The sequence below is a fragment of the Cololabis saira genome, chromosome 9 (genome assembly GCF_033807715.1).
Source record: "Cololabis saira isolate AMF1-May2022 chromosome 9, fColSai1.1, whole genome shotgun sequence".
In the NCBI taxonomy this organism is placed as follows: Eukaryota; Metazoa; Chordata; class Actinopteri; order Beloniformes; family Belonidae; genus Cololabis; species Cololabis saira.
Genome location: NC_084595.1, coordinates 27,747,259 through 27,773,438, shown reverse-complemented (window position 1 = coordinate 27,773,438; position 26,180 = coordinate 27,747,259). Strand labels below are relative to the sequence as shown.

The following is a 26,180-nucleotide window of genomic DNA, read 5'->3' as shown; positions in this document are numbered from 1 at the left end:
GTCCTGCTCGCTGGTTGGCTGAACGAATCCAAGCTGTCAAAAAGGAAGGAAGAGCAAATAAGTTTTCCTTTTAATTCAAAAAGGGCTCAATTGGATATCGCAGTAATCTGCCCATGCAGTGCCGTAAGTGCTTTGTGAAATGTTTATTTGTCAGGAGCTTCGTGTGCATAAAAATACTTCATTTTGTCAACCCCTTGTCAAATCGATGGAGTAAAGATGACCCGCAGATGCAGCAGACACGGAACACTTGCACTGTTTTCAGTCATCTTTAATTTAGCTGTACTTAATTGTACACGCTTTGATGATTCTAGCATTGAAAGGGAACATCATTATTATAAAGCCCAACGGGACTCTGATAATCTTCCATCAGAACTATAATCACAGAAACATGTGAACCATTTCCATGTGTATGACTCAATTAACTGAATCAGTTTCATGGTGCTGGAAGTTTAGAGCTTTGATAGCTGATCTATGAGAAAATGTAACCTTTCAACACCTCTTTGTTATTTTGAAGAAGAAATGTGGCTATTTTATTTATATTTTGCATGCTTCAATATAGAGTAATAGAAAGAGAATAATCACGAGATTTTGTTCTAGACATATATGAACATCCTATTTTGTCATGATGACGCGAAACAAATTTTTGTGGTCCACTTTCCTCTGAAAGTTTTCACAATGAGGTTCCCTCCCTCTAACCAGCCACACAGCATCTTGATTACATTTAAACCATGTTTCACAAATCCCCCTCTATCCTTCCTTCCAGGCACTCCTAGAGAGCCCTTCTTGTAAGAGGAAATCTGTCACACTAAACCACACATGAATAACATTTTAGACATTTTACTGCAAGAATGCACGTGTAATTAGGCTCACAATCCCCAGATCACGATTCAGATTTATAGTTATGATTGTGCTGACCAGTTGAGGTTCCAGTACTGCAGTCAAATCAAGATTACATTTTGATGCCGCTTGCAGTTTGATGAGAGGTAATATCGGGCTTTACTCTTACGTGTAACTATTGGAAATGCAACAGCAATAATGGCCAGGTACTTTCCATGCTAATATTTGAAACAATGCTTATTTTCTAAAAAACAGTTTGGTTTCGGTGTGTTAGACAACTTATCAGTAGCCTATTCCAGTTTGTTTGAAGTGAGTCAACTTACGTTGTAAACGATGGAAATATATAATATGCTAATCACATATTGTACTTAGAATACACTTGTCAAGTCTACAGTGCCTTGCGAAAGTATTTAGCCCCCTTGAACTTTGTGACCTTTTGCCACATTTCAGGCTTCAAACATAAAGATATAAAACTGTAATTTTTTGTGAAGAATCAACAACAAGTGGGACACAATCATGAAGTGGAACGAAATTTATTGGATATTTCAAACTTTTTTAACAAATAAAAAACTGAAAAAGTGGGCATGTAAAATTATTCAGCCCCCTTAAGTTAATACTTTGTAACGCCACCTTTTGCTGCGATTACAGCTGTAAGTTGCTTAGGGTATGTCTCTTATCAGTTTTGCACATCGAGAGACTGAACTTTTTGCCCATTCCTCCTTGCAAAACAGCTCGAGCTCAGTGAGGTTGGATGGAAAGCGTTTGTGAACAGAAGTTTTCAGTTCTTTCCACAAATTCTCGATTGGATTCAGCTCTGGACTTTGACTTGGCCATTCTAACACCTGGATATATTTTTTGTGAACCATTCCATTGTAGATTTTACTTTATGTTTTGGATCATTGTCTTGTTGGAAGACAAAACTCCGTCCCAGTCTCAGGTCTTTTGCAGACTCCATCAGGTTTTCTTCCAGAATGGTCCTGTATTTGGCTCCATCCATCTTCCCATCAATTTTCACCATCTTCCCTGTCCCTGCTGAAGAAAAGCAGGCCCAAACCATGATGCTGCCACCACCATGTTTGACAGTGGGGATGGTGTGTTGAGGGTGATGAGCTGTGTTGCTTTTACGCTAAGCATAACGTCTTGCATTGTTGCCAAAAAGTTCGATTTTGGTCTAATCTGACCCGAGCACCTTCTTCCACATGTTTGGTGTGTCTACCGGGTGGCTTGTGGGTAAACTTTAAACGACCCTTTATATGAATATCTTAAGAAATGGCTTTCTTCTTGCCACTCTTCCATAAAGGCCAGAATTGTGCAGTATACGACTGATTGTTGTCGTATGGACAGAGTCTCCCACCTCAGCTGTAGGTGACCCCTGACCTCAGCAGTTCATCCAGAGTGATCATGGGCCTCTTGGCTGCATCTCTGATCAGTCTTCTCCTTGTATGAGCTGAAAGTGTAGAGGGACAGCCAGGTCTTGGTAGATTTGCAGTGGTCTGATACTCCTTCCATTTCAATATTATCGCTTGCACAGTGCTCCTTGGGATGTTTAAAGCTTGGGAAATCTTTTTGTATCCAAATCCAGCTTTAAACTTCTCCACAACAGTATCTCGGACCTGCCTGGTGTGTTCCTTGTTCTTCATGAAGCTCTCTGAGTTTGCTGCACTGAAAGTAAAGGGGCTGAATAATTTTGCATGCCCACTTTTTCAGTTTTTTATTTGTTAAAAAAGTTTGAAATATCCAATACATTTCGTTCCACTTCATGATTGTATCCCACTTGTTGTTGATTCTTCACAAAAAATTGCAGTTTTATATCTTTTATGTTTGAAGCCTGAAATGTGGCAAAAGGTCACAAAGTTCAAGGGGGCCAAATACTTTCGCAAGGCACTGTAGACTTGACAAATCTTTCCTATCCTGGTTCCTTAAAGGCTTAATAAGCCATTTAATTAAAGATTGAAGATGTTTATTGTCATATACAAGGAAAGTAAGTTTTCTCTCTCTCTCTCTCTCTCTCTCTCTCTCTCTCTCTCTCTCTCTCTCTCTCTCTCTCTCTGTCTCTCTCTCAATACATTTTTTTCTTTGCTGTCCACCCTGATGCTGGTGTATAATTACAAAAAAACAAAATAAAACAGAGAATACAATAACTTAAGAAATGCAAAATTAGAATAAAAACTGAATTTAATACATTTGTAAATGAAATAAAAGCAGTGAAATGCAAGTAAAAACACCCCAAATAGAATAAGACAGAAAAAAACAATAAGAAAACCCCCCCCCCCCCAACAACAATGGTACAATGCTGGTATGTATAAAGTGTCTGATGTGCAGTGAATCTGCTGAAATGTGCAACGCGGTTGTGCCAGAGTGTAGTCGTAAGCAGAAAGTAGTACAATGTAAACAGAAGTGCGGTTTAAGATGACGAGGTGGTACATGAATGTGACTCCTGTCAGCTTTTCTGTTCTGATAGCAGAGGGGAGGAAATACTTTTTGAATTGTGTTGTTCTGCATTTCAAACTTCTGTACCTCTGGCCTCAGGGTCGGAGAGTGAACAGTCCGTGTTGTGGATGGGTGGAGTCTTTGAGCATGGTGGCAGCTTTGCTGTGGACTGTCTTAACCACTCTGCAGGCGACTGCAGTCCACAACAGTAGTGCTGCCGTACCACACTGTGATACAGCTGGTTATAGTGCTCTCAACCACGCAGCTGTAGAAGTTGCTGAGGATCCTGGGTGATGTGCCAGGATCATCCTCAGGAAATACAGCGGTTGTTGGACCCTCTTAACCAGCTGTGTGTCCTCTCCTTCTTTTTGACCACTATCATCTCTTCTTGTTTGTGTTGAGGGAGAGGTTGTTGTCCTCACACCAAGCCAGTAGACCAGCCACCTCCCTCCTGTAAGCCGCTTCTCACCTCCGGTGATGCCACTAATCACTGCGGTGTCATCTACAAACTTTAATGCAACAAAGGTCAAATCTGTTCAACAAGTCGAAGACGGGAAGTGGCAGGGCAGTGTTGCACAACTTCGTGTTCTGGCTTTTAGAGCAACAAAACATAATTGGTATTCTGTTTATAACAATGACACGGTATCAGTTGGTATAAGTAACTACTCACCAATCAACATTTTTGAAACCCTTATTTTCAGCAATATGAGCATCTATATTCTGTACACCATGTGATACCTTGTATTTTTTTTTAATCTAAGGAGAACGTACTATAACAGTTCTTATATGTTTTTCACCTGTGTGATTGTTTTAATTCCCGTGTTCATATAGTCGACTTAGTGATGTTAAGATTAAGGTGAGCTGGAAGTCAGTGCTCAACTTTGAGTTTCCACTTCCAGTTATGTAGTAGTTATTTAAGACCCACTTTTAAGTTTGGGGCCATTGTTGTGCTTTTAGACTATGTTTGGGATCAATAAGACATAAAAAAAAAAAAATTAGGGATCCGCAATCATCATGTTATTAGTGTCAGCCAGTGATTAACAATAAGATACTGGATGTTGTCAAAGATCAGATGTTGCATGCCTTTCCAGGTTCTTGCTGAGATCAATATCTCTTTTACAGAGAGCTTATTAGTTCAAAGAGGCAGCAGAACAGATATAAAGGTTCAAGAAATATGCTCTTATGATACACTTACACAAAGGTTAACATTGCATTGCAATACAGAAAAAATGGCAATGAAAAGGTTATGCGAAAAATGACAGAAAGACTATGGTATCCATCAGAGCTGCAGAAGAGCTTTGGCTGATGATTTAAACACGCCGGTAATTTTGTCTGCACGTCCAGTGCTCTGAACAGATGCTGAGACTTTAGGATTAGCTTTGATGGTTTTTCTGCAGCTATCCTGACAGACAGCGCTGTTTATTTAATTGAGGTGCCCTTCTGCCATTACCACAGGGTCATCGTCCCTCCACAACAGATGTTACAGTAACTAATGAGTAGCTGGGTTTCCTTTATGGGGTTAAAGTTCATGCCTTCAGCTACCTCATTCGTTCAGCCACACCCCTCCTAAAGGTACAAAGGGTCAACTTTAATCTGCTGCATCTTTCTTGGTGTGTACTTGCACAAGATAATGTAGTGTTTGCGTGCATTGACATCCGTGCGTGAAATATCTTCTGCATGTCTCATTTTGAATACCCTTGACCTTAAACCTTCCTTACCTACCATTTATAACAAATAATGCTTAGAAAGCGTAAGACCCCCCCCCCCAAAAAAAAAAAAAGTGTTCTCACGTTATAACTTAAGCACAATGTCCATGGGCACTCATTTACATTTTTTCCAAACATGTCCAGCGTGGCTAACTGCAAATGTGGCTGTCTTTTCTGCTTCATCTCCACACACTTTGCCCTGTGTTTAAGTAGGGAAGCAGTCCAACTCACCTCTCACTTCTTGTGGAAGTAGTAATCACATGTCCTGGACAGGCCATCCGTAATCAAGTAAAAGTTTCTCAAGCAATTTGTGACCAACAACAGCGTGTAGCAGGTAAACTGACTGGACATTTTAGACAGTTTAGAGAATGGAACATAAATCATGTTCCATTCCTTAGATGAAATAGTCTTATTTGTTGAATGGAGTCTGTTTCTAGTTGTACACATAACTTTATCTGCAGAATTGAGTCAGGCTGTAAAGACAGCTGCCAGAGGGTAATGTGGCCGTATCAAATATTTTGTTGGTCAGAATATTCATCAAACAGCATTGCATTAGTAAAATATGATTCAGTATCACAGCTTTAATATTCTTCTTAAGTGAGTATTTCCTTAAAGTTTATTGGGCAAACCCATGAGATGCAGAGTGGCTCTTTGAGGTTATTAGGTGATGTCTTTTAACAAATATATTTACTAGATATAGTGGAATAAACAAACACATTGAATGCAATCAGACTACTTCTTGTACATTTCAGTGATATTCCTGTATTTATCTTTAACAGCATGTAATTACCTTCCTGGTTTGTAGGCGGCCCACATTCCCACACAAAAACATGCCAAAACCTGTTCATCTCCGTGTGGTCCCCCTGACTCAGACCCCCGCTGAAGGTACACACAGGAACTTTTATTACCAAATCCGAGCTGTAAAACAATGAAGCACATTGATGCAGCTGGGTGATTAACACAACCCTGCCACACCGAAATGGATTGATTTGGGGGTACGGAGGGGTCCTCTTTGAAGGAGGTCCTGGGACCTGATAATAACAGTAGTGCCAACGAAATGAGATGGACACAGTGCGGGGGACTGACTTGCTGGAAACATTTATCATAATGGCATCTTGGTTTGAATTTCTGAATTGCTGTCTTTGATTTTCTGCAGGCTCGAGCGCCATTCAAGAGACATGAGTGGTACAGTTCACCAGATAGCTCTAAGCACTAAACCTGGCATCCCCTACTTCCTGCGAGTTGACTGGGCCCACTGCTTGGGTGCTGGGTTCACCTTAGCTCTCACTGATGGCAGCTCAGCATGGATTGGGGAAGGTAAAGATCTCAGATGTTAAAAAAAAACAGGCCCATTATTCTCAACAAGACTGTCTTGGGATACGTTAGTTGTAAATGACCTACAATTTTAGGCTTAGGTGTATTATATAAATTTAAATCTTTTTACTGCTGGCTAGACTGTTGTCACTGTGTGTATTTCATCACGTTGTCCAAATTGTGTAGGCACCTGGCTGACCCCATCTAATAATGTTGTACCTGTTCTGGTCCTTTAACTAGTGGGACAGCAGTGACCTTGTTTCACCGCTCCTCTTTACTCCTGTGCTGCAGCTTACAGGTGTATAAGGCAGATTAAATTCTACAAGGCTTTTCTTTGTATGTGCAAGTCAATGGTCTGCACGTGTCCGTCTGTCTGTCTCTGCTGTTACATGTGTACATAACTATGTATTCTGTGGAGGGACACCTGGAACATAAGTGCTCCATAGTTGTCCATCTGCAGAGTTGACAGTTAGAGATGGGGTTGTGACAGCTTTGTGTGAGCTTCTGGATCATCTGTGTTTCTGTGTGTTTGATGTGTTAATTGGGACCTTCAAGCCTGCATGAGCAGCTGTGGAACAGCTGATGATGTCCCCCTTGGTTTCCCTGCGTGCCTTCTTTTCAAATCTGCTTTCGCATGCACTAGTGTGTTACAGAATAATTAATGTTTATAGTTTTGTCCTGAAATCCTCTACCGTCTCTTTTTTTCCCTGTGTGCAGCTCCCCTCATCTCTGCAGCTCCGAAATAATGCAAATATTGACAAAGAAAGAAAAAAGCTTTCAAAAGAATCAGTTCTTTGATCAATTCCACTTTTCTTTGTCAGTTTCAGAGGATGAGATGACAAGGGAGGCCACTGACATGGGAGTTTCAAGGGACAAGTATGTTGAGGATCTTCTGCAAGCTTTAACAAAAAGTGAAGGAAGGCAAGAGGGCGGCAAGGATGCGTTTTCTTTCCATCTCACACCAGATCACCATTATCTTTCTTATGAAAAGATCTGTAATAATATTTCGGTGAGAGAAAAGCTATTGGTTTTCTTTTATTGGTTGATTTTTTTTTTAATATTCTTTACTAACGGCATCAAACTGTCACTAATAACTAATAACTGTGTGTGTGTATATACATACATATATATATATATATATATATATATATATATATATACGTGAACGTTGAGTTATAGTTAGTTTTCTCTGGTTCTCTTTCTTCTGTACACGTCATATCTGCGTGCAAAAGCCCACGCTGATCCACACCAGTGAGTGATGTCTGAGTAGCTCTGTCCCATCGTCTGATATGGCGTCAGCTTTATCTGAAACAACAGTTCTGTAACTGCTGCCACTGATACTACGCTGTGAAGTTGTATTTGCAGGAGTTGTTTATGAGTGCTTGAGATCAGTGTTGCAGATTTATCAGTACTTCACTTTTGAATCACATAACGTTATGCCCCTCCCTGTTATCACTGTTTCCCGAGGACAAATGCCTCCAAAAACATAAAACCAAAATAAAAGGACGTTTTGTTTTTTGTTATTTTTACAGGGGGCCGTTTAAAGATAAGGTTTATTATCTCCCCACATTACAGCAGAATTCTAAAGGGCTGAAGGCCCTTAGGCAATGGTGGAAAGAGCCAGGATCCAGCATCAACAGAGTTGGGTAGCTCCCCACAAAGAAAACCTGTTGAATAAAATTTCATGTGGATTATCTGCAACACTAACTACCAAAAACCAACGACGTTCAGAGGCATGTGCTAACCACTGTTCTGGGATAGTTTACAGACATTTCACAGTGAGTGACACATTTGATTAAGGACAGGTCATGCTGCGTCCAGTGCATTTTGATGTTATTCTTCTAATTTGTGAGAGGGTGCTGTTGCCTTAAGGGGGCAGGTCACCTGGGGTCCTGGGATGCTGTGCTAGCAGGGCTGACCAGAGAAAGAAGGCCATAAGGTTAGAAACACTGTAGGGACCATAAAATCCTGATTTATGGAGGGTCGTCCCCAAGTTATAATCTTCAAAAAAACTAAAATAGACCCTTTTCTTTTGTTTTACGGTACTAACTTCCTTTTTGAGTGATTGTATCCTCTACCAACACCTCTAATATATCTGATATATGGTCACGATTATGGAAATTTAGTAGATAATTTGTCCTAGAAATTATTTAAAATAATGAAGGATTTTTATTCCTATAGCACATTTAAATACAACTTCAGTTAACCAAAGTACACAACCTAAAACAAAAAACAGATACAATGTAATCTAAGAAAATTAACTGTACATACAAAAAAGCCAAGGTATAATGCTCATGCTTGCGTGAAAGCCAGCTAAAGAGTTCTTTAACAGAGATTTATAATGTTCTGTTGTCTGGGGTGCTCGTATGTTGAAAGAGAGGCTGCTCCACAGTTATGGGCCAAACCAGAAAAAAGGTCTCTCAGCGCTACTCTTGAGTCTAGAACAGCCAAGAGCAATTGATCGGCTGATTTCAGGGCTCTGGCTGGAGAAACCTTAAGAGCTCAGACAAGTAAGGTGGTACCCTGCCATGGAGACTCTTAAAAACAAACAATAAAACTTAAACTGGATCCTGAACAGGAAAGGGAAGCCAATAAAGGGTGGCCAACATTGGAGTAATGTGCTCATGGTGTTTCCTCCCTGTCAGAAGATGAGCTGCTGTTTTCTGCACAGTCTGTAAAGTACTGAGCAGCAGCTTATCCATTGCTACCGTATATTCATCGATTTAATTCAGGTGACAGATAATACAATCTTTTAGAGAACGGAAGGCCGCCATCTATCTTAAAATGACATATTAATATATCTTCTTATTAAGTAAGGTGAAAGCCTTAATGCTGATCTTTTGAAATGAAAAGCCATTATTCAAATGTACACAAAGGTTCCTCACTAATTGTTGCACTACAATGTTAATGGGCCAAAAGCTCTATCATAACTATCTACGATGGTTGGCTTATCAAATGTGATCATTTATTATATTTATTATTATTATTAATTCCAAACATGAATGTACTTCCATAAGACAGTTCAACAGAGTTTGATCAGAAGCCACACTATTTGTCTGTATGGGGACATAAATCTGCAAATCATACTTCTTAAGAAATTTAGCCAAGAGTAAACATGGAAAATGCAAAAAGAATTGGGCCCAAAATTGAGCCTTGTGGTACCCCACAGTTAAGCAGGGATGCAACTCCTCTTTGACAAATATGACTTGAAACACGAGGGCTGTACTCTCAATGCCCACACACAGGTCTAGGTGAGCTAAAGTGTTTATGATCTATCATGTAAAAGGCAGCAATGAGATCAAATCACACCAGAACAGCAGTGCCCAGAACCAGATGTCAGTAATTTACTAATTCCTGTAAATAACATTTTCATTTTTGATGCCCATGTCCATCTACGAATTCCGGAACAGCCAAAAGCCTATAGATTGAAAATGCATATATTTCAGAGGAACCTATGTAGTCATCTGAAGCTTTTTTAGGGAGTTGTTCACTATTTTAAAAATAAATCATCGCCACATGACATACTACATGTCTTCAAATGCTATGGCTTACTAACAGGAGTGTGTCCACCCGAAATGTTTTTATCCTCTGAAAATGTTTGATACATTATCAAACATAAACATTAAGAAAGGAGGCCCTAACTGCTGAGCAGCTGAAATACTTAATCAAGCAAAAATGTGAAAACGGTTTACTTTCAACTCACAGCTCTTGGTCTGCTCAAATCCCAGACTTACTGCTCATTGTACCTTTTTAAATTCGGCTCTGATTAAAAAACAAACTTGAAAAAAGATTTTTGCCACCATTTTACTTGCATATTATAGTGTCACAGGCTTTTTGGAAACAGGATTGTTAAAAAAAAAAAGGAAACAGGATTGTTAAAAGATTTTGAGGACTTAAAAGACATCATTCTTTGAAGAGATGTTATTTTTTTAAGTTACAACTGCCTGCCTATGGGGTGAAATGGATAACCACCATCATTCTAGTCAAGACTGAAATTTTGATTATTTCATGCAATTAAGAATATTTTATGTATCAAATTTCACATAGAAATTTGGAAATTTCCATGGTAAAAATTACAGGATAAATAGTAATAATCCCTCAAATGTTTTTGGCCCTAAACACCAACATGACCTCGATATTACCTGCTAACCACTCATCTATGATCAAATAAAGCTTATTTCTGAATGTTTCTCATTCAGAACAAAAGACAGTATGTGTCCTATGATTATCTTAAATAACTTTATAATATGTGCTTGAGTGTTGCAGGCATGACTCTCTGACGGAAGAGTAAGGGGGACTTGAATAATGTACATGCTAATTTAACCACCGTCCTTGTCCGACACCTTTTTTTTCTTCCTTGTTTTTTTTTTCTTTTTTTACATGTTCCAAGCTGGTGGAACATGTTTCTCTAGTCAGATAATTTCAGGTTGTAGGAATTTGGCAAGCTTCCCATTGGAATAAGAACAGAAAAAAGGTTGGACACAAAACAGGTGGTAATCTTAACCTGATATTAATGTTTTATGATTATGACCTCAATAGTTGTAATGATGGATGTAATTAGGTGCTCTTTTGTTTGATTTTTACTCAACAGGTGTTATTCATGAGCTAGTCAAACATTATCTCTTCCTAAATGTCAGTTTAAGTATCAATCTGTCATTGGTTAAAAAAAAAAATGACTAAGAGTACTTCTGAAAAAACCTTCAAAATGTCAATGTCATTCGTAATTTATTCTCTTATCTATATAATTATTTACAAATATTCTCTCATTTGCTGATTTGTTAATTATTGGTTGTATCCGTCTATAAGTATAGCCAACATAGTAATATAACTAAACATTATAACAAGCGCTTGAAGTTGTCACATGCCAGTGAACAGTTCAGCCTGGGGTCCATATGGTTTTTGACTGTCACTGATAATAAGTATATTTTTCTTTTTTGCATTGTATTTTTACTCAACTACAAACTGTGAATGAAGTATTTTGCCTGACTATGGGATATTTAACCCTTGAAGTGCACTAAGGGTCACAATGACCCCGCGACTGCGCTGAGAGGGTTAAAGTGGGACAATCCTTCCAACAAAGTAAAAAAATGAATTAAAAACCAAATGAATGATAGAACATCTCTCCACAGATTTGTATGACGCTGGTGTCCCCCCATGCTGTCAGTATAGTGTATAGACTTTTGTTGCTGAGATAATTCATCCATTCAATGTCGACTACACAATCGATGACTAAAATCCCTCGAAAACTTTTAAAAGACTGATGTATGGTCACTCACATCTAGAGACTATAAAGCTAGTTTTAAGTTGTGGATCATATGGGGTCACTGTTTACATGACTACAGCCGGATTCCTTAGGAATAACACGACACCCCCCCCTCCTAATTTATTGCTGACATTGACTGCAATCATGGAATTATACATTTTGCATGAGACAAGACTAAATGCTTGTGGTGATATTAAATATGATTTATTTTGTTCCCAAGACTCTGTAAAAAATTGCCACCTTACACACAAGTGCGCCCCAAATCGAGCAAGGCACAATTCTTTTTTTCCGGAAATGTGTCCGTAACGTTGAAATCCCTTGTAAATTTGTTATGTGTGAGACTTGCATGAGGGTTACAATTTGGATAATTTTGCTATTGTTTGATAACGGAAAGGGGTGTGCTACTCTGCCTGTTTTGTATATGCTCGTTAAAAATGAATGATGAAGTCTAAACCGGAGATGTTTGCGCAAACATAGTTGAGTTGATGAAGAAAAGTAAAAACAATGACTTGATCCTTTTTTACAGAAAAGATATGTTAAAGCAAAAACCATAATGCTGCTAAAAATTAGGTTTAAGAAATAGGTAGATTCCACATCCCTTCTCTGCCATCTTACTGACAAACTGAGGCTACTTACGTACAATCTCGCTGAAAACGGCACTACATATGGTACAATTTGTCTCTTCTTGTGATATGATTTAATCTGAGTAAGAAAACATGGGTCCTGGAGTTAAATGTGTGGTTGGCGTCATGCTGCACAGCTGGAGTCCCCAGTGTGCTAATTTCTCTGACAAACATAAATCTGAGAATAATCAGTATCACATTTACCCCCCCATCCTATCCAGAATCCTGCAGCTTCACTAATCACAACTGTTTGAAATTATCTTCATCGGAGCTGGTTGAAAATGAGAACCACGCAGAGGGAGAGAAGCTTTGGGAAACCAAAGAAACTTGTTAACATGTTAACAGTGGCGCGTGAAATGTTTAAATCCTTTAAATGGGTTTAAATGGGATTTGAAAAATCCATACACGAAGAAAACAATAAAAAAAATCAACAGGTTGTCATTGTTCACTTTAAGGTTTCAGGGTTTTACTAAAGTTAGTAGTTGTAACCTGTGGAAAATTGTGGCACAAATGGAAACCAGGTTGACCACACTGAGGATTCTCATCCAACCACACATCAATCCAGCTGTCCCCACCAACAGGTTCCATAGCAAAGCAGCTGGTCAGAGTTGTAGTTTATTCATGTTAATAATTGTGTAATGAGCAGCAGATATCTTGTAGCCAATACCTCCCTGAAAATAAAGTATTCTTCAATCTGCTCTTGAGTTAGTCATGTGTTGCAGTATTATCACCACTTCTCTGAAGGTTTGTGTTATCAAGGATGTATTGGCTAATTGTCGCCCCCCCCACATCCTGCTCTTTATCTGGCCTCACGCCTCTTCACAGCAGATGAGGGAATTTATGGGACATCTAATCTCAATTTTTGTGCCCACATTTCCCTAACTGGGTGCCCGGCCTAACCCTGAACACTGTCTCTTTGTCATCATGCACACAGCGCTCACCCACTCAGTTCCCTGTTCCCAGAGAAGGGAAGAAAAGGAGTACAAGCATTGCCTCTATATTTTTGTTATATTTGAAATTAGAGGCCATTGCCTTTTTATTGCAATGTGAAAATTCAACTCATAGGTGGACTTACCCATGAGTTACCCATGAATATCTGTGACATCATTCTATTGATTTAATGGAGTTTTCATTTAAAAGGGGCAGATTATCCAATGTTCCTTGGGATTGAATCTTGGTTGAGGTCTCCAGCTGGTTGGATGGTGTGATAACAAAAGCTGTGTGTTCTCTGTTCCCAAAGCATGTTATGGTATCATTTTCACTGGGACCTGCATACCTACGTCAACGTTTGACCTTATGGTCTAGCTGACTGTCTTAAGGCTCACACACACGTACAAACAAACAACTGGACCACACACACACTAAACCACATTGTTATGATGGAGAAATTTGTCTCAAGAAGATTTTATTTTCACACATTTGGATAGATGTGGGTGTGCGAGATGTCACACAGGAGGTTTTTCAGGGTGTAGAAGGTCAAGAACTGTTCCTCAGATGAAACATAGATATAAAAAGGATTTAGTATTAATTCCTTTGTGCTATCTTTTTCTCTATACGTGCAGAAATTATTTTAATTGTTTTACATGTGGAAATGCTTGCTCTAAACAATATCCTTATTTTATTTTATGTTTTTTTTTTTTTTCTCCGTTGAGGAAAAAAATGCAGCAGTGGGTTGTTGAACAGGGACAAACAGTCTGACCTCCTACACCTTGGCAGAGGTTGGCAACAGCATGCCAAGTGACCTTTAACGTTATCTTTGTGTCTCAGGAGAGCAGAAGAAACTCGAAACTCAAAGCCTTATCAGTCAACATTAATCACTTTATAAAAACAAAAGCAGAACAACATTAATTGCCATTTGTCACTTGAAGTTTGTATGCTGCCCAGCTACATTTTCAAATTTATGTAATGTTTGGTGTAATCCCTCCTTTTTGCATCCAGTAAAACTGAACTTTACGTGATGCCGAATTCTGGTGTTTACTGCAGTAGGAAACCTGAAAGTAAAGACGGTGAACCCTTGCAACCTTTGCTATTTAAAAGGCAGCAGGAGCAGAATAAATAAACAACAGCTGAGTTTCATTTCCAGTGTTAATTCAACAAATAAAAGTTGTGCCTTCAGCAGTTTAGATGTCGGACTGGCATCTTGAATGGTTCCTGTGCTGGCTAGAAGATTTATGGCAGATTTATGATTTAAACTGTGTCTGTGGGTAAAGCAAAGTTTAGCAAAGGTTCCAGTCATTAAAATGGATTGAGACTTGTAATGCGAAATGTAGAACATGAAACCATTCTTTGAAGTGTGGAAATATTAGTGTACTCAGCATGTCAGAGAGTTCAAAGCCTTGCTAGTATGCATTTTCATGTGATTGATTTATGTCGTATGACCTTCCTCAGGTGCACAGTACTCCAGAGATTTAGGCATAGATAGCAAGGGGAAAGTTTTACAGAGAAGATGTAGATGATCTTCAAGAAAAAGATCAAAGCTTTCTTCGTTGCCACTCATTCACTAATTATGCGGCTCTGGAAAAATGCATACAAATGGTAAGCTATACCTTATTGCACTATAAGATTAAAAAAAAATAAAAAAACAGTTGGATGTAATTATGATTACTCAAACATAGTCCATTCTTTTGGTTTGTATAACCACTAGTTTTGCTGTTTTAGATTAATGCAACCAACTTGCACAGTCACATCACAGCTCACCTGTTGATGACTACAGTATGTCAAAAAAATCTCCTCAAAAAGACAATCCTGAACTGGACACCTGAGACAAACGGATGTTCTTAATTTTAGAGATGTCGGGATGGTCGTGTCTCTTAGATCCTGGGTGGTCTTTTTTTCCCCTCATCCCATTGTGTTTGTTTTTGTTAAATCACTGATTGTTGGGATTTCCCATGTGCTGGAAATGTGGACAGGTTATTGAAGATGTGATCTTCTTTGAACTTTATGACTATATCAGTCTATATGGACAATTATTGTAGGTTTTTTCTTTTTCAATCAATAACGTTTTTTTCAGCTGCTCCAAGTTTTGTTGTTGCATCCAGTGCTGTAAGGACATACACATTCATGAGTCCAATGCTTACTACATTTTTTTTTCTTTTGCCAAGTTGAAACACAACCATGCACATGCAATAACTCAAGATGAGCAAGACTCTTGATAGTGGATTGCTAACACTGCTCACAGAGTCAGTGATTATGGATATATACCAACTCACATGGATGTGTGTGTGCAGCTCTTCAAGCTACAAAAAGTTAAATTGATTTGGAACCTATTATTGATTGATGACTTGGGCACAGCCTGCTCCTACTAGTAGCACGACCCTTGTTAACAAAATAAACTGGTTTATTAAAACATTTGAAATGCACTGTTTGACTCGGATATACTTTTGAGGTTAATACATTTCAAATTTGGCAGTTTTTTGTATGGCTTCCATTAAGATGAACATAATTACAACTGCCAATCCAAAAAAGCAAATGAAAAGCAATGCACCAATTCTTACATTGGCCTTGACTTGTATATATTTGTGTTCTTTTGTTTTTCTTTTCTTATTATTCTAGTGAAGTTAATTTCATTTGTCGATACATTAATTTAGCTTTTTGGGCTGACAGCACATTCCATAAAAAAGTTGGGACACTGATGCGTTTACACTTGTCTAATATTGTCATTCATGAAGTGCTTCATTTGTTAGTTTGTCCCTTTTTTCCTGCAGACCTTTAAAGGGATTGTGACATGAAAAACACATTTTTCTTGATTTTTTGTGTTTTGTTGGGTGTCTTGACATCAATTACACCCAAAAAACAACGAACTTTTAACATTCAGTGTATTGTGTGCTTTCTGGGATTTTCCGCATAACTGTGCAAAAACGGCGCATGTGGTTTGGTGGCGGATCGTTACGTAACGATCCGCTAAATCACCGCCCCCTCCACCCAGCTCCCTGTCTCCTCTCCTCTCCAGCGCGCCATAAAGGCTGATTTATGGTTCCGCGTTACACCGACGCAGAGCTTACGGCGTAGGGTTACGCGGCGACGCGCACCATACGCTGAACCCTACGGCGTAGGCTCTGCGTCGATTTAACGCGGAACCATAAATGAGGCTTAACACAGAGCGGTTTAGAGCCTCTTTTGTTCTAATCACCGGAGGAAAACTGCTAAGAAGACCCGCGGCCACTGACTGGACTTAAGATAAGGGGACAGTGCTGCTTGCATGCCTTTATTTTTATGATTGTTTGCTGTGGTTCGCCCTCCTGCTTTTCCGTGCATGCTTCGCCTCTCGCTCCGACGCCGCTGTGAGCGTATGGCTGGAGGAGGAGGAGGTTTGGAGGAGGAGCGGAGCAATGATTGACAGGAAAGGGGGGAAAGGAAGCATTTTTCACGGCGCAAAAAAACACTGTAATAAAAAGCCAGGAAAATAGTACTAGAGTGAAGTTTTTCTTGTTACACTCTTTTAGACACATTTGAGGGATGTTGGCCAAGACTTTTAATAGTGTTAAAAGCATGTTAAAAATGATGTCACAATACCTTTAAAGGTGTCAAATGGTACTGCATTGTGATTCTGATTTTAACAAATATTCCACTCTTTCTAATTGGGGACCTGTCAGGATTGCAGCCTGTCCAGTTACTTTCATACTCTGTTCTTCCTCTGGCATTCCTTTGGAAATTGTGCACAATATGGGTTTGCATTTTCTTGTCCTGGCGTCACTGGAAAAGATGTGGCGTTGAAGGCAGCATGTTGCTGTGTGATCTCAGTGTACTTTTCTGTAACAGTGCTGTCATCACAGAAATCTAAATGACCCTTGCAACAGGAGCAGTACAACCTCATACATCACAGAGTCAGGCTTCTGGACTGGACTTTTCATCATTTGTCAAAAAGTTCTGACACACCGATTTATCCAACCCCAATATGCATTTTTGCACCGTGATGGTCCATCCCACATGCCATCAAGCCCAGAGACATTGGTGTGCCCTCTGGTCAAGGTTAACATAAGGCCTATTTCTTGCACTGTGACGTTTTAATGTAGCATTTCTTAATATACCTCCGTATTGTCGCACCTGGGTAAAGGTTTCTCAAACACATCCCGTGCCCACATGATTATATCAGTGATTAGTTAATGTTGGTTCTTAATTTTGTGCAATCTGAAGGATTTGACATTACAGTTCTCCAGACCTGCAACCTTTCTCATTATGCACTCTAGTTCCTGTAATGCACATTTTCCTACCAGTCCTCCTTTGAGGAACATTGTATTTAAATATTTCAAAATGTTTTGTTGACAAATTGCAGATCCTGATCCAAAACTTGCTCCTCAAACGCTCAATCATGGATCCTGCTTTTGTACTGACATGTTGATGTCACCTATTTAGGATAAAATACTTTTTGTTTCACCTTCTTACTAGTATTACATTGCCCCATGCCAACTTTCTCTTGGTATGTGTTGTAGACCTGAAATAAAAAAAATGTTATATAATTATTTGTGTACCTTAAGTTATGACATATAATATAGTACCTGCTCTACTTTTTTGCTTTTTAAGAGATAGGTGTTTTATTCTCACATATTTGTAAGAAAAAAGTGGGAAGAAAGGGGAGCGAAAATAGAGGATAGACCAGAACAAAAAGAAATGAGAAGAACACTGCAAGAACAAAAGTGCTGCCTGTATAGCCGGTGTCCGTTCAGTGACATGTTCAAGTTCAGCAACGGAGACTAGGAAAGAAAAAAAACCCCAACAAAAAACAGCTGTGTGGCCTGCCAGGACAGCATCAGTCCAAGACAAAAATGACAGCTATTTTATGAGAGCTTTTGAAGTTGGTGGTTTTATTATTGTGGGTCTGTGACCTCAGTCCAGCCCAGTAAAGATTTAGCGTCCCATAACCTCCTGTTTTTTCTGTGTATCATAAGGAATACTTCTGTGTCTTTCCCTCTCTTTCCTTCCCTCTTTTCTGTGTGTGTGTGTGTGTGTGTGTGTGTGTGTGTGTGTGTGTGTGTGTGTGTGTGTGTGTGTGCATCTGCCTGTGTGTGTGTAGATTCTGTGCTTTGGCAAATCCTGCCATTTTTCATATTTGTTGTAAACAAAGATGTTTTTTCTGCTTACAGTGAGAGGTCTATTGTAGTTGTTTAATTTTCCTGAAGTTAGCTGCTACGTCTCAGGCCTGCCGGGTGAATTCAGGTCAAAACGCAACCCAAATGCAAACTTCTCCATCTCATAGTTCACTAGTGACCAGTGAATTCAGTCTGTGTTCCTCCCAGACACAAGAAAGCATGTCATCACCGTTAAAATATGTCTCTCAGTGAAGAGAAAATCTTACGTAATATTTCTTGCACCTACTGATGACAGAAAGATACTAATACTTACTCATATTTCACTGTCAAATGATTTTTTTGAAGGAGGGAATTACTTTGTTGGGTTTAACCTAAGGATTCATGCGTCACTGTCAGGATTGGGATGCCAGGTGAGCTTTTCTCAGGAAATGTCTGTAGGCACTCCCAGAGAAACTCAGTTCCCAATTGTCAATTGTGAATAATCAAAGGGAGAGACAGACAGAGTTGATGCTCCTCATTAACAGTGCACTACCTGAACTAACAACCGTACTCTGCCGTGATTAGATCATACTCCTTTTTTTTTTTGCCATCCATTGTCATTTCTCTTTCGGTCCTGGGCATAGGTGCAGTTGGGGTCTGTGGCGATCCAACCAGCTCCGGACCCTCTCGATCTCATCAGAGAGATGATCACCCAGTCCCTAAAGCACAGCACCAATCTGAAGACAGAAAACTCGCAGTTGTTGGAGGACAACCACAGACTGAGGCAGGATCACCGGCAGATAATCAAAGAGTAAGGATGGGGAGGGAAATACCCTGGATACTTTTCAGAAGCAATGGTGGTTATTTGTCGCTTGTGCTGCCTGCATACCAGCTCCTTTTGCGTCTTTGAGTTGTGCAGCTGACTGTTTATAGCCACAATAATTCCCCAGTATAACATCATCACAGGGCTTACATTAGAGAATAATGTGGGTTCCACCCAGTCATGAAAGTGAGGCTTGATTTCTGGAAACTAACTCCAGCTTTTTTATTTGTATGAATTGTTTGTATGATTGAATTTGAATAAGCATTAATTGTGTCATTGTTTGTCTGCCCTTTGATGTGTGTTCTATCAATGGCACACTTGTGCTACACAGATTTGTTTCATCAGCATCATTCTTCTTAAATGGTCAATGTGAAGCCAAAAATCTGCCTTGCTTTTAAAACAAGTGTTTATTTGTTTCAGTAGAGGCTCATAAATGTATGTACTTGTGTCGTTTCAACAGGCTGGAGGAGCGGGTTCAGGAAAAAGAGACTTTAGAGAGGGAGCTGTACTCACGTTTTGTCATGGTGCTGAATGAGAAGAAGGCCAAGATCAGAAGCCTCCAGGATGTTGTCCAACAGATCCGCCAATCAGACGACCGGCAGAGACATGAAGAAGGAGCACAAAGGTATGACAGATGTTTGATTTTTTGGGTGTTTTTCAATGGATTCAATTATTTTTCTGGGACAGAACCCACAGTTCTTTATTTGTCCGGATCAAGATTTCAGTAAAGTTCCATAATTCAGCCATATCAAATAAATATATACTGTAGCCTTACCTATTTCTAATTGATTTTTTTGTGTCATTCCAAATACTATTTGTGTTGAAATGCTAACTACGGGTGGGTGCATTTATCAGCTGGAGTAAACGCATCGAAAAGGTTTCTGTAGTTATGTTTTGATTGTTTATTGTATTAGTGCTCTTCATCTACCACAACACCAGTGGGTATGATATGTTTTTAAAAGAAGCTCTAAATTTTGCAGCAGCTGAATTTGTTATGCTTACATTTAATAGAAATTCTGTATAAAACGCCACCACCATAACAACCACTTGTACTGTTGCACCTGTTTTTTTGGGATTTTGATTTAAAACAGATGATGATTACCATGTTTCTTTTTATTCCAACATTACGTAGTTAATGTCAGTATATGGTGACAGGCTGCTGAGTGTGCATGGAACATTGTACCTATCATATCTCATTTCTTGTGGTCAATCATATTAAATACAGAAAGAAGACTTCCAAATTCTGCCAGACTGCTTCAAACTGGTCCATATTTTCTCCTGCCTCTTCACTCATGAAACCTCCCTTTTTCCTAACACTGATCTGAAGGAAACACTTTTTTCCAAATTTGTGTGATTCTTCTTAGTGACAATGGCAGAACTCAGGGTGAAGAAGGCAGTGAGGACAGAGGAGAAGAGACTGTTCAGAGCATCCATCCATCCCAGGAGTCAACCATCCTCATCACAGGTGTGTGTGAGTAGTTGTACGTGCTCATACTAGTAGGATCATGCCTGCAAAAGTGACCAAATGAATAATATAAAAACGTAAAATTTTATTCTTGACCGTGGTCAGTTTGCACTAGGAATTGAAAGCAGAGGCCAGACCAAACACAGATTTAAACTGGTTTTACATCTAAGTTTTTGCTGCTGCACCTCAAGTCCAGTAATCCACGTCAGTGCTTTGGCTAGTCCAGGAGAAATTATTCAGTTCAGTTTATTTATATAGTTATAACAGTTAATTTCAAGTCAGTTCAAAGAAAAAGTATGAATAATTACAGACCAGTTCAACCCTTTTTAATTTATTTATGTTGTGATTATATCCCATTTAAATAAAATTTATTAAAATATTTTTACAATTTAATTCTCTCATATTCACTATAAATACCCATATAATTTTATCCATGGAAACAACAGAAATGCATCACATGTTTAGTTCAGTTAAATCCAAGCTGGAAAAGCCAAGGATATGACTGGGATGGCCGTGTGATGGGAATTTGAGAATTGGACTCATGCTGTAATTATGTTGCAGCCAAGTTTTAATGCTTAAAGGGGACCTATTATGGCATTTAATGTCTATTTTAAACAGGCCTTGAATGTTGAATCTTAAAAACAAGCTTTTGATTGTTTTTTCTATATAAATTAGAAATTCACCCTCACATGCAGTTACACGGTTTTATAGTTGTGGGCGTGGTTTGCATTTTGGTTACGTAATGAAAATGCACCGAATCTGAACAGCTCGTAGAAGTCACATGACACTGGACGGCTCATCCGGGCGACTGTACAGACACTGCAGAATTTGGTTGCTGTCCTCCTTCTCTGAGTTGGCAGGCTGAGGGGAGACCACTTTATATATGTTAAAGCAAGAAAAAACGTGTTTTTCATAATAGGTCCCATTTAAGCATATGTTTTGTATAGTTCAATAAGTCAAAATGGGATGCTTTTTTGTTTGCCTGTGTCTCCATGCTCGAAGATGAGCCCAATAAGTTAACTCAGGGAGGTACCACCTCCAGGAGAACTTCACCCAGATTCCGAGGGAGGCTGGGGACATTGAGTCTGAGTGGACCATGTTCTTTGCCTCTATTGTTGACCTGGTGTCTCGAGGTTGTGGACGTAAGGGGTCTGGTTCCTCTTATGGCAGCAACCCCAGAACCCGGTGGTGGACACCAGAAATAAGGGATGCTGTCAGGCTGAAGAAGGAATTCTATCGTGCCATGTTGGCCCGTGGGACTCCTGATGCAGTTGAGGTACCGGCGGGCCAATCAAGCCGCAGCCCTGGACAATGACCGCAGCCCTGGACAAATATGGGAGTTTGCCCAACCAGGCCACATGTGCTTTGTGAATCTGAATCTGGCATTCAACTGCATCCCTTGTGGTATTCTGTGGGGGGCTGCTTAATAGTCACTTTTGCACTAGTATCACCTCAGCTCGGTTCTACCCGTTTTGCGCTTTTGCATTAGGGCTGAGACGGGTAGAGCCGCTCCAAGCCGATACCTTTTTCTGTAACCATTTCAGTGAGGTTCTATAGCGGGCTGAGCAGGGACTATTTCTGACGTCACCACCCTCCACGCCACTGATTGGTCGGGGGGCGGGGCCGTCAAACGTTTGAATCAGGAAGCGGGAGTCAGCGCGAGGCGACTCGCGGCGATTTTATTATACAGCAAAAACGTCTGTTTGGCGATCCAACTCTGAGGTGCAGATGTTCATAAACCTGGTGGCTGTCGAGAAAAAATTAAAAAAGCGATGTAGACGGGCTGTTTTTTTCTCAGCCGCTCTCGGCTCCAGCTGATTTCTCATCTGCGCCGACATGAACAAAGGTGTTGCGCAATCGAGTACGTCACAGCAGCTTCACCCCACCCCCCCCACTTCTCCCCTGGCTGTGCGAAAACACACGTGTGGAGCCGCGCCGAGCCGAGTCGGGCCAAGTAAGTCCTAATGCAAAAGTGCCAAATGACAAATGGGGTCCGGGGCCCTTTGCTAAGGACTCTTCGGTCCCTGTATGATCGGAGCAGGAGCTTGGTTTGCATTGCTGGCAGTAAGTCAGACCGTTACTTGTTGGACTTAGGCAGGGCTGCCCTTTGTCACCGTTTCTGTTCATAATCTTTATGGACAGGATTTTTTGGCATAGCCAGGGGCCGGAGGGGGTCCAGTTTGAGAACCACATGATTTCATTGCTGCTTTTTGCAGATGATGTTGTCCTGTTGGCTTCATCTGGCCAGGACCTTTACCATGTGCTGGGGTGGTTTGCAGCCGGGTGTGAAGCGACTGGGATGGGAATCAACACCTCCAAATCTGAAGAGTGGTTCTCAACCGGAAAAAGGTGCTGTGCATGCGGCCAGTGTACCGGACCATCGTGGTGAAGAAGGAGCTGAGTCAAAAGGCAAAGCTCTCAATTTAATGGTCATTCTACACACCCACCCTTACCTATGGTTATGCACTTTGAGTAATGACCGAAAGGATTGTGGATAGAAGCTGCCAAAATGAGTTTCCTCTGCAGTATGGGTCGCTTAAAGATGGGGTAAGAAGATCAGTTATTTGGGATGGGCTCAGAGTAAAGCTGCTGCTCCTTCAAATTGAGAAGAATCAGCTGAGATGTCTTGGGCATCTGTATTGGATGCCCCCTGGACGCTGCCTTAGGGAGGTGTTCCAGGCATGTCCCACTGGGAGGAGACCCCGGGAAAGAGCCAGGACACGCTGGAGAGACTGTATCACATGGCTGACCTGGGAATGCCTCAGAATCCCCCGGAACAGCTGAAGGAAGTGTCTTGGGTGAGGGAAGTCTGGGTATCTCGGCTTAAACTGCTGCCCCCGCACTTACTTAAATATTGTCGGGTAGCTCAGAAGACTTTTCTATATATAAGTAGCATGTATTAGCCTGTTTTTAATGGGTACTACTTCAAATGCCCTGTTGCAGGGTCATGCCATGAGCAGCTGTGCTCCAGCATGCGCTCACTTACATACAAACTGTATCCTGTGACAGGATGCCTTAGTATCGAAAGTGGCAAATTTACTTTTTGAGGTTTAATAGTGATGATTAATGTGATTCTGAAACAATGCAAATCTGTGGAAACTCTGAAGTATTTGATCTCCTCTTGCAGATTTTACTGACCATTAAACTCAACAGTTAAATTTAATTGCATTTGCATGTAGGGGGTTTGAGTGTTAACCTAAAAGCAGAGACAAAACCTTTGGGTAGCTCAGTTCTGGGAAATACTTGTCAGGGACTCTGCGCTGATTGCTTCCACACGGCAAACTATGAGGTGGTCTGCCCTTTCCTGCGTCATGCAGAGCAGGCGTGTGACATCACATGTGCTGAGTCATACCCCCACCGACTACAGCACAGTGGTCTCCTGGGTTTAACCCAATGATCGCTTTCTCAATACTTGTTTTTGTGGTAAACTTGAGCAACCTCAGAGAACAACTCAAGTTTTGACAAACTAGGATGTTAAAGTGGCTTTTATTAACATACTTGAGTCCTTTTGGCACAGTGGGTGTGCCTTATTGGTACAAAAGAAGAAAGAAAAGGTGTCCTTGTATAAGTGGCACTGTTCCTCATTCACATAGACCGAATGCAGACATCAGAGAATCAACTCAGTGAAAGGAGCAGTGGTAAAATAATAATTTGCTGCCGGCTCGCTCTCACACACAGCTCGTCTCCACCCTATTTTGGCTCTGCTACTACCTACTAGAATAAAAGTGTCCTGCCATTCCACCCTAAGGTCACTCACGACTGAAACGAGCCAGAATATCAGTGGAAACGTCCCGCTTTTAAAGTGCAGTCTGTAAGTGGCTTTTATCTCACTCGCATTCACACACAGGTACCCTCCCCCTGGCAGTGTTTCACACGCTTTTGTTTTCTGACCCCAAAGGATTTTAGCTCATCAGTGAAGTCCCTTTGGACTCAGTAACAGTGTTTATTAATATAGATTGTCTGGAGGTTTCTTTCCTAGCCAAAATCGTGGAGGAAACAAGGTTATTCTGTGGCTACTTAAGGGAAAAAAAGGAAGAAATTATGCTGAAGTGCAATGTTATTCCCTCTTGTTTTTACGTGTGCAGCCTTAGCGTGGTAACCGCAGCAACCAGTGAGACAAGAAGCATTGAAACATACAATTCTTTCATGTTGTTGTCATCATTCAAGTCATATTACACCTCTTTGACTTTTCTGTGTCCAGCGTAAGTCCTCACACATTTGGCTATGACGAGACTCGACCCAGATCAGACGAACAGCACCGCAGCACACCAGTGCTCTGGTGAGCTACGATTTTCCCCTTTGACATGCTTAGCCCCCGTTGACCTTTGAGCCCCCAGGCTGTGTTTTCATGCTAAGTAGAGCTGAAGGCTCTCTGACCCGCTCCCTCCAGGTTTAGTTTCTGATAGTGCAAACACAGGAAGCATCACTCACAATGGGAGAACGGGCAGATAAGGGAGAGGGAGACAGAAGGAAAATGAAAGGACAAGAGAAGGGCTGTGTCACTTAAGAGGCGAGGGAGTGTCTCTTTGGGGAGATGAGTGAAAGGAGGAGGAATCACCAGATATAACACATTCTTATCTCATTTAAATGTAAATACGGCATCTACAGTAGCCTCAAGTTTACGTCTTTTCTCTTAATCAGTTCAGATCAAGTGTTTCTTTGTTGTAGAATAACAGCTCAATCTGGCGATCTTTGAATGGGAGTATGCTTGCGGCCGTGTTAAAGGGCAAACAGGTGTGTTTGTCTCCGTATGTAATCGATTGTGACCAGGCCTGCGTGGAATGCCAGATCTCTACTAGCGATAAAGGTTGTGGAGTTGTTCTGGGTTTGCAAAGGGTATCTAGGGTAATTTTATCTGAAGCTGCTTTAAATGTGGCACAAATGATGCTGATGGAGAATCCGCTTGCGCTGTGAGGGTGGACCACTGGGATTTCTGTTATTAAAAACCAGCCAAAGATTTGAATGGAGAAATTAGTTTTGAGGCGGTCACAGGCTGTTGTTTAGCCACAGTTTATGAACTTACAGTGCAAAGGTTAAACGCTTTTGATTTACAGATATATATATATATAGTCTAGCTTATATTTATGAGATCACACATTTAATTATAACAGTACCTGTGAATTAGTGATACTGATAGCTTATCATAAATGTGATGTGTGTCGTGTATTTCCAGGTCATAATCTGGTGGCGCATGGTATCTCTATTGAGCAGCCTTTTTCCGATGATGAAGATGAAGAGCCGGCACGGAAGCTGAGGTTACGTCGCTCCCCGAGTCCCCACTCTTCTAAAAAGAGATGAAATTACAGGTTTATTTGATGGACACTATACTTTCATGCTATAAAAACATTTATTGACACAACTTGCACTCAGTAGGAAAAAGTGAAACAAAAGTAGAAGAAAATATGTTTTTGCAGATGTTCGGTCCGCCCATGTTGAGATTCTGCCAGTCCACTCTTCTATCACCAAGACAACAAACTCATCCCAAATCTGAGTTAAACAAAAGTGCAGGTGAAGAAGGCACTGCTGAAATGTTACGTCCTGTTCATTCCATTTACCACATTAACGAAGATTGAATTTTGTTGCAAAAAAGCAAAGACAATAAAATACAATTTTTTACAACTGTATGTGTTCAAATAAGTTTTTGTGTGAGTTTATGATTTTACAGAAACAACCTTTAAATATGACAACCTCACACAGCTCACATGTGCAAATAA

The 26,180-nt window shown here is 40.4% G+C and overlaps 1 protein-coding gene across 6 annotated transcripts; it reads left to right on the top strand.

Moving 5' to 3' along the window:
- Positions 1-18: 18 nt before the first annotated feature.
- LOC133451032 (DNA repair protein XRCC4-like) lies at positions 19-26,180 on the top strand. Of its 6 annotated transcripts, none has more exons than XR_009783143.1 (8): positions 5,760-5,858; positions 6,130-6,290; positions 7,109-7,296; positions 18,823-18,989; positions 19,462-19,626; positions 20,366-20,466; positions 24,668-24,745; positions 25,640-25,761. XR_009783143.1 is itself a non-coding variant. In XM_061729958.1 (8 exons), the coding sequence occupies exons 2-8, from the start codon at positions 6,152-6,154 to the stop codon at positions 25,900-25,902; spliced, it is 864 nt and encodes a 287-aa protein (XP_061585942.1). In that variant the 5' UTR covers positions 5,760-5,858; positions 6,130-6,151; the 3' UTR covers positions 25,903-26,180. The 6 variants fall into 6 exon arrangements, 5 of the variants coding, with proteins under 5 accessions (XP_061585940.1, XP_061585943.1, XP_061585942.1 ...); XM_061729958.1 differs by lacking the exon at positions 24,668-24,745 and adding an exon at positions 25,881-26,180 and having other exon boundaries at positions 25,640-25,721; XM_061729957.1 differs by lacking the exon at positions 24,668-24,745 and adding an exon at positions 25,881-26,180 and having other exon boundaries at positions 25,640-25,772.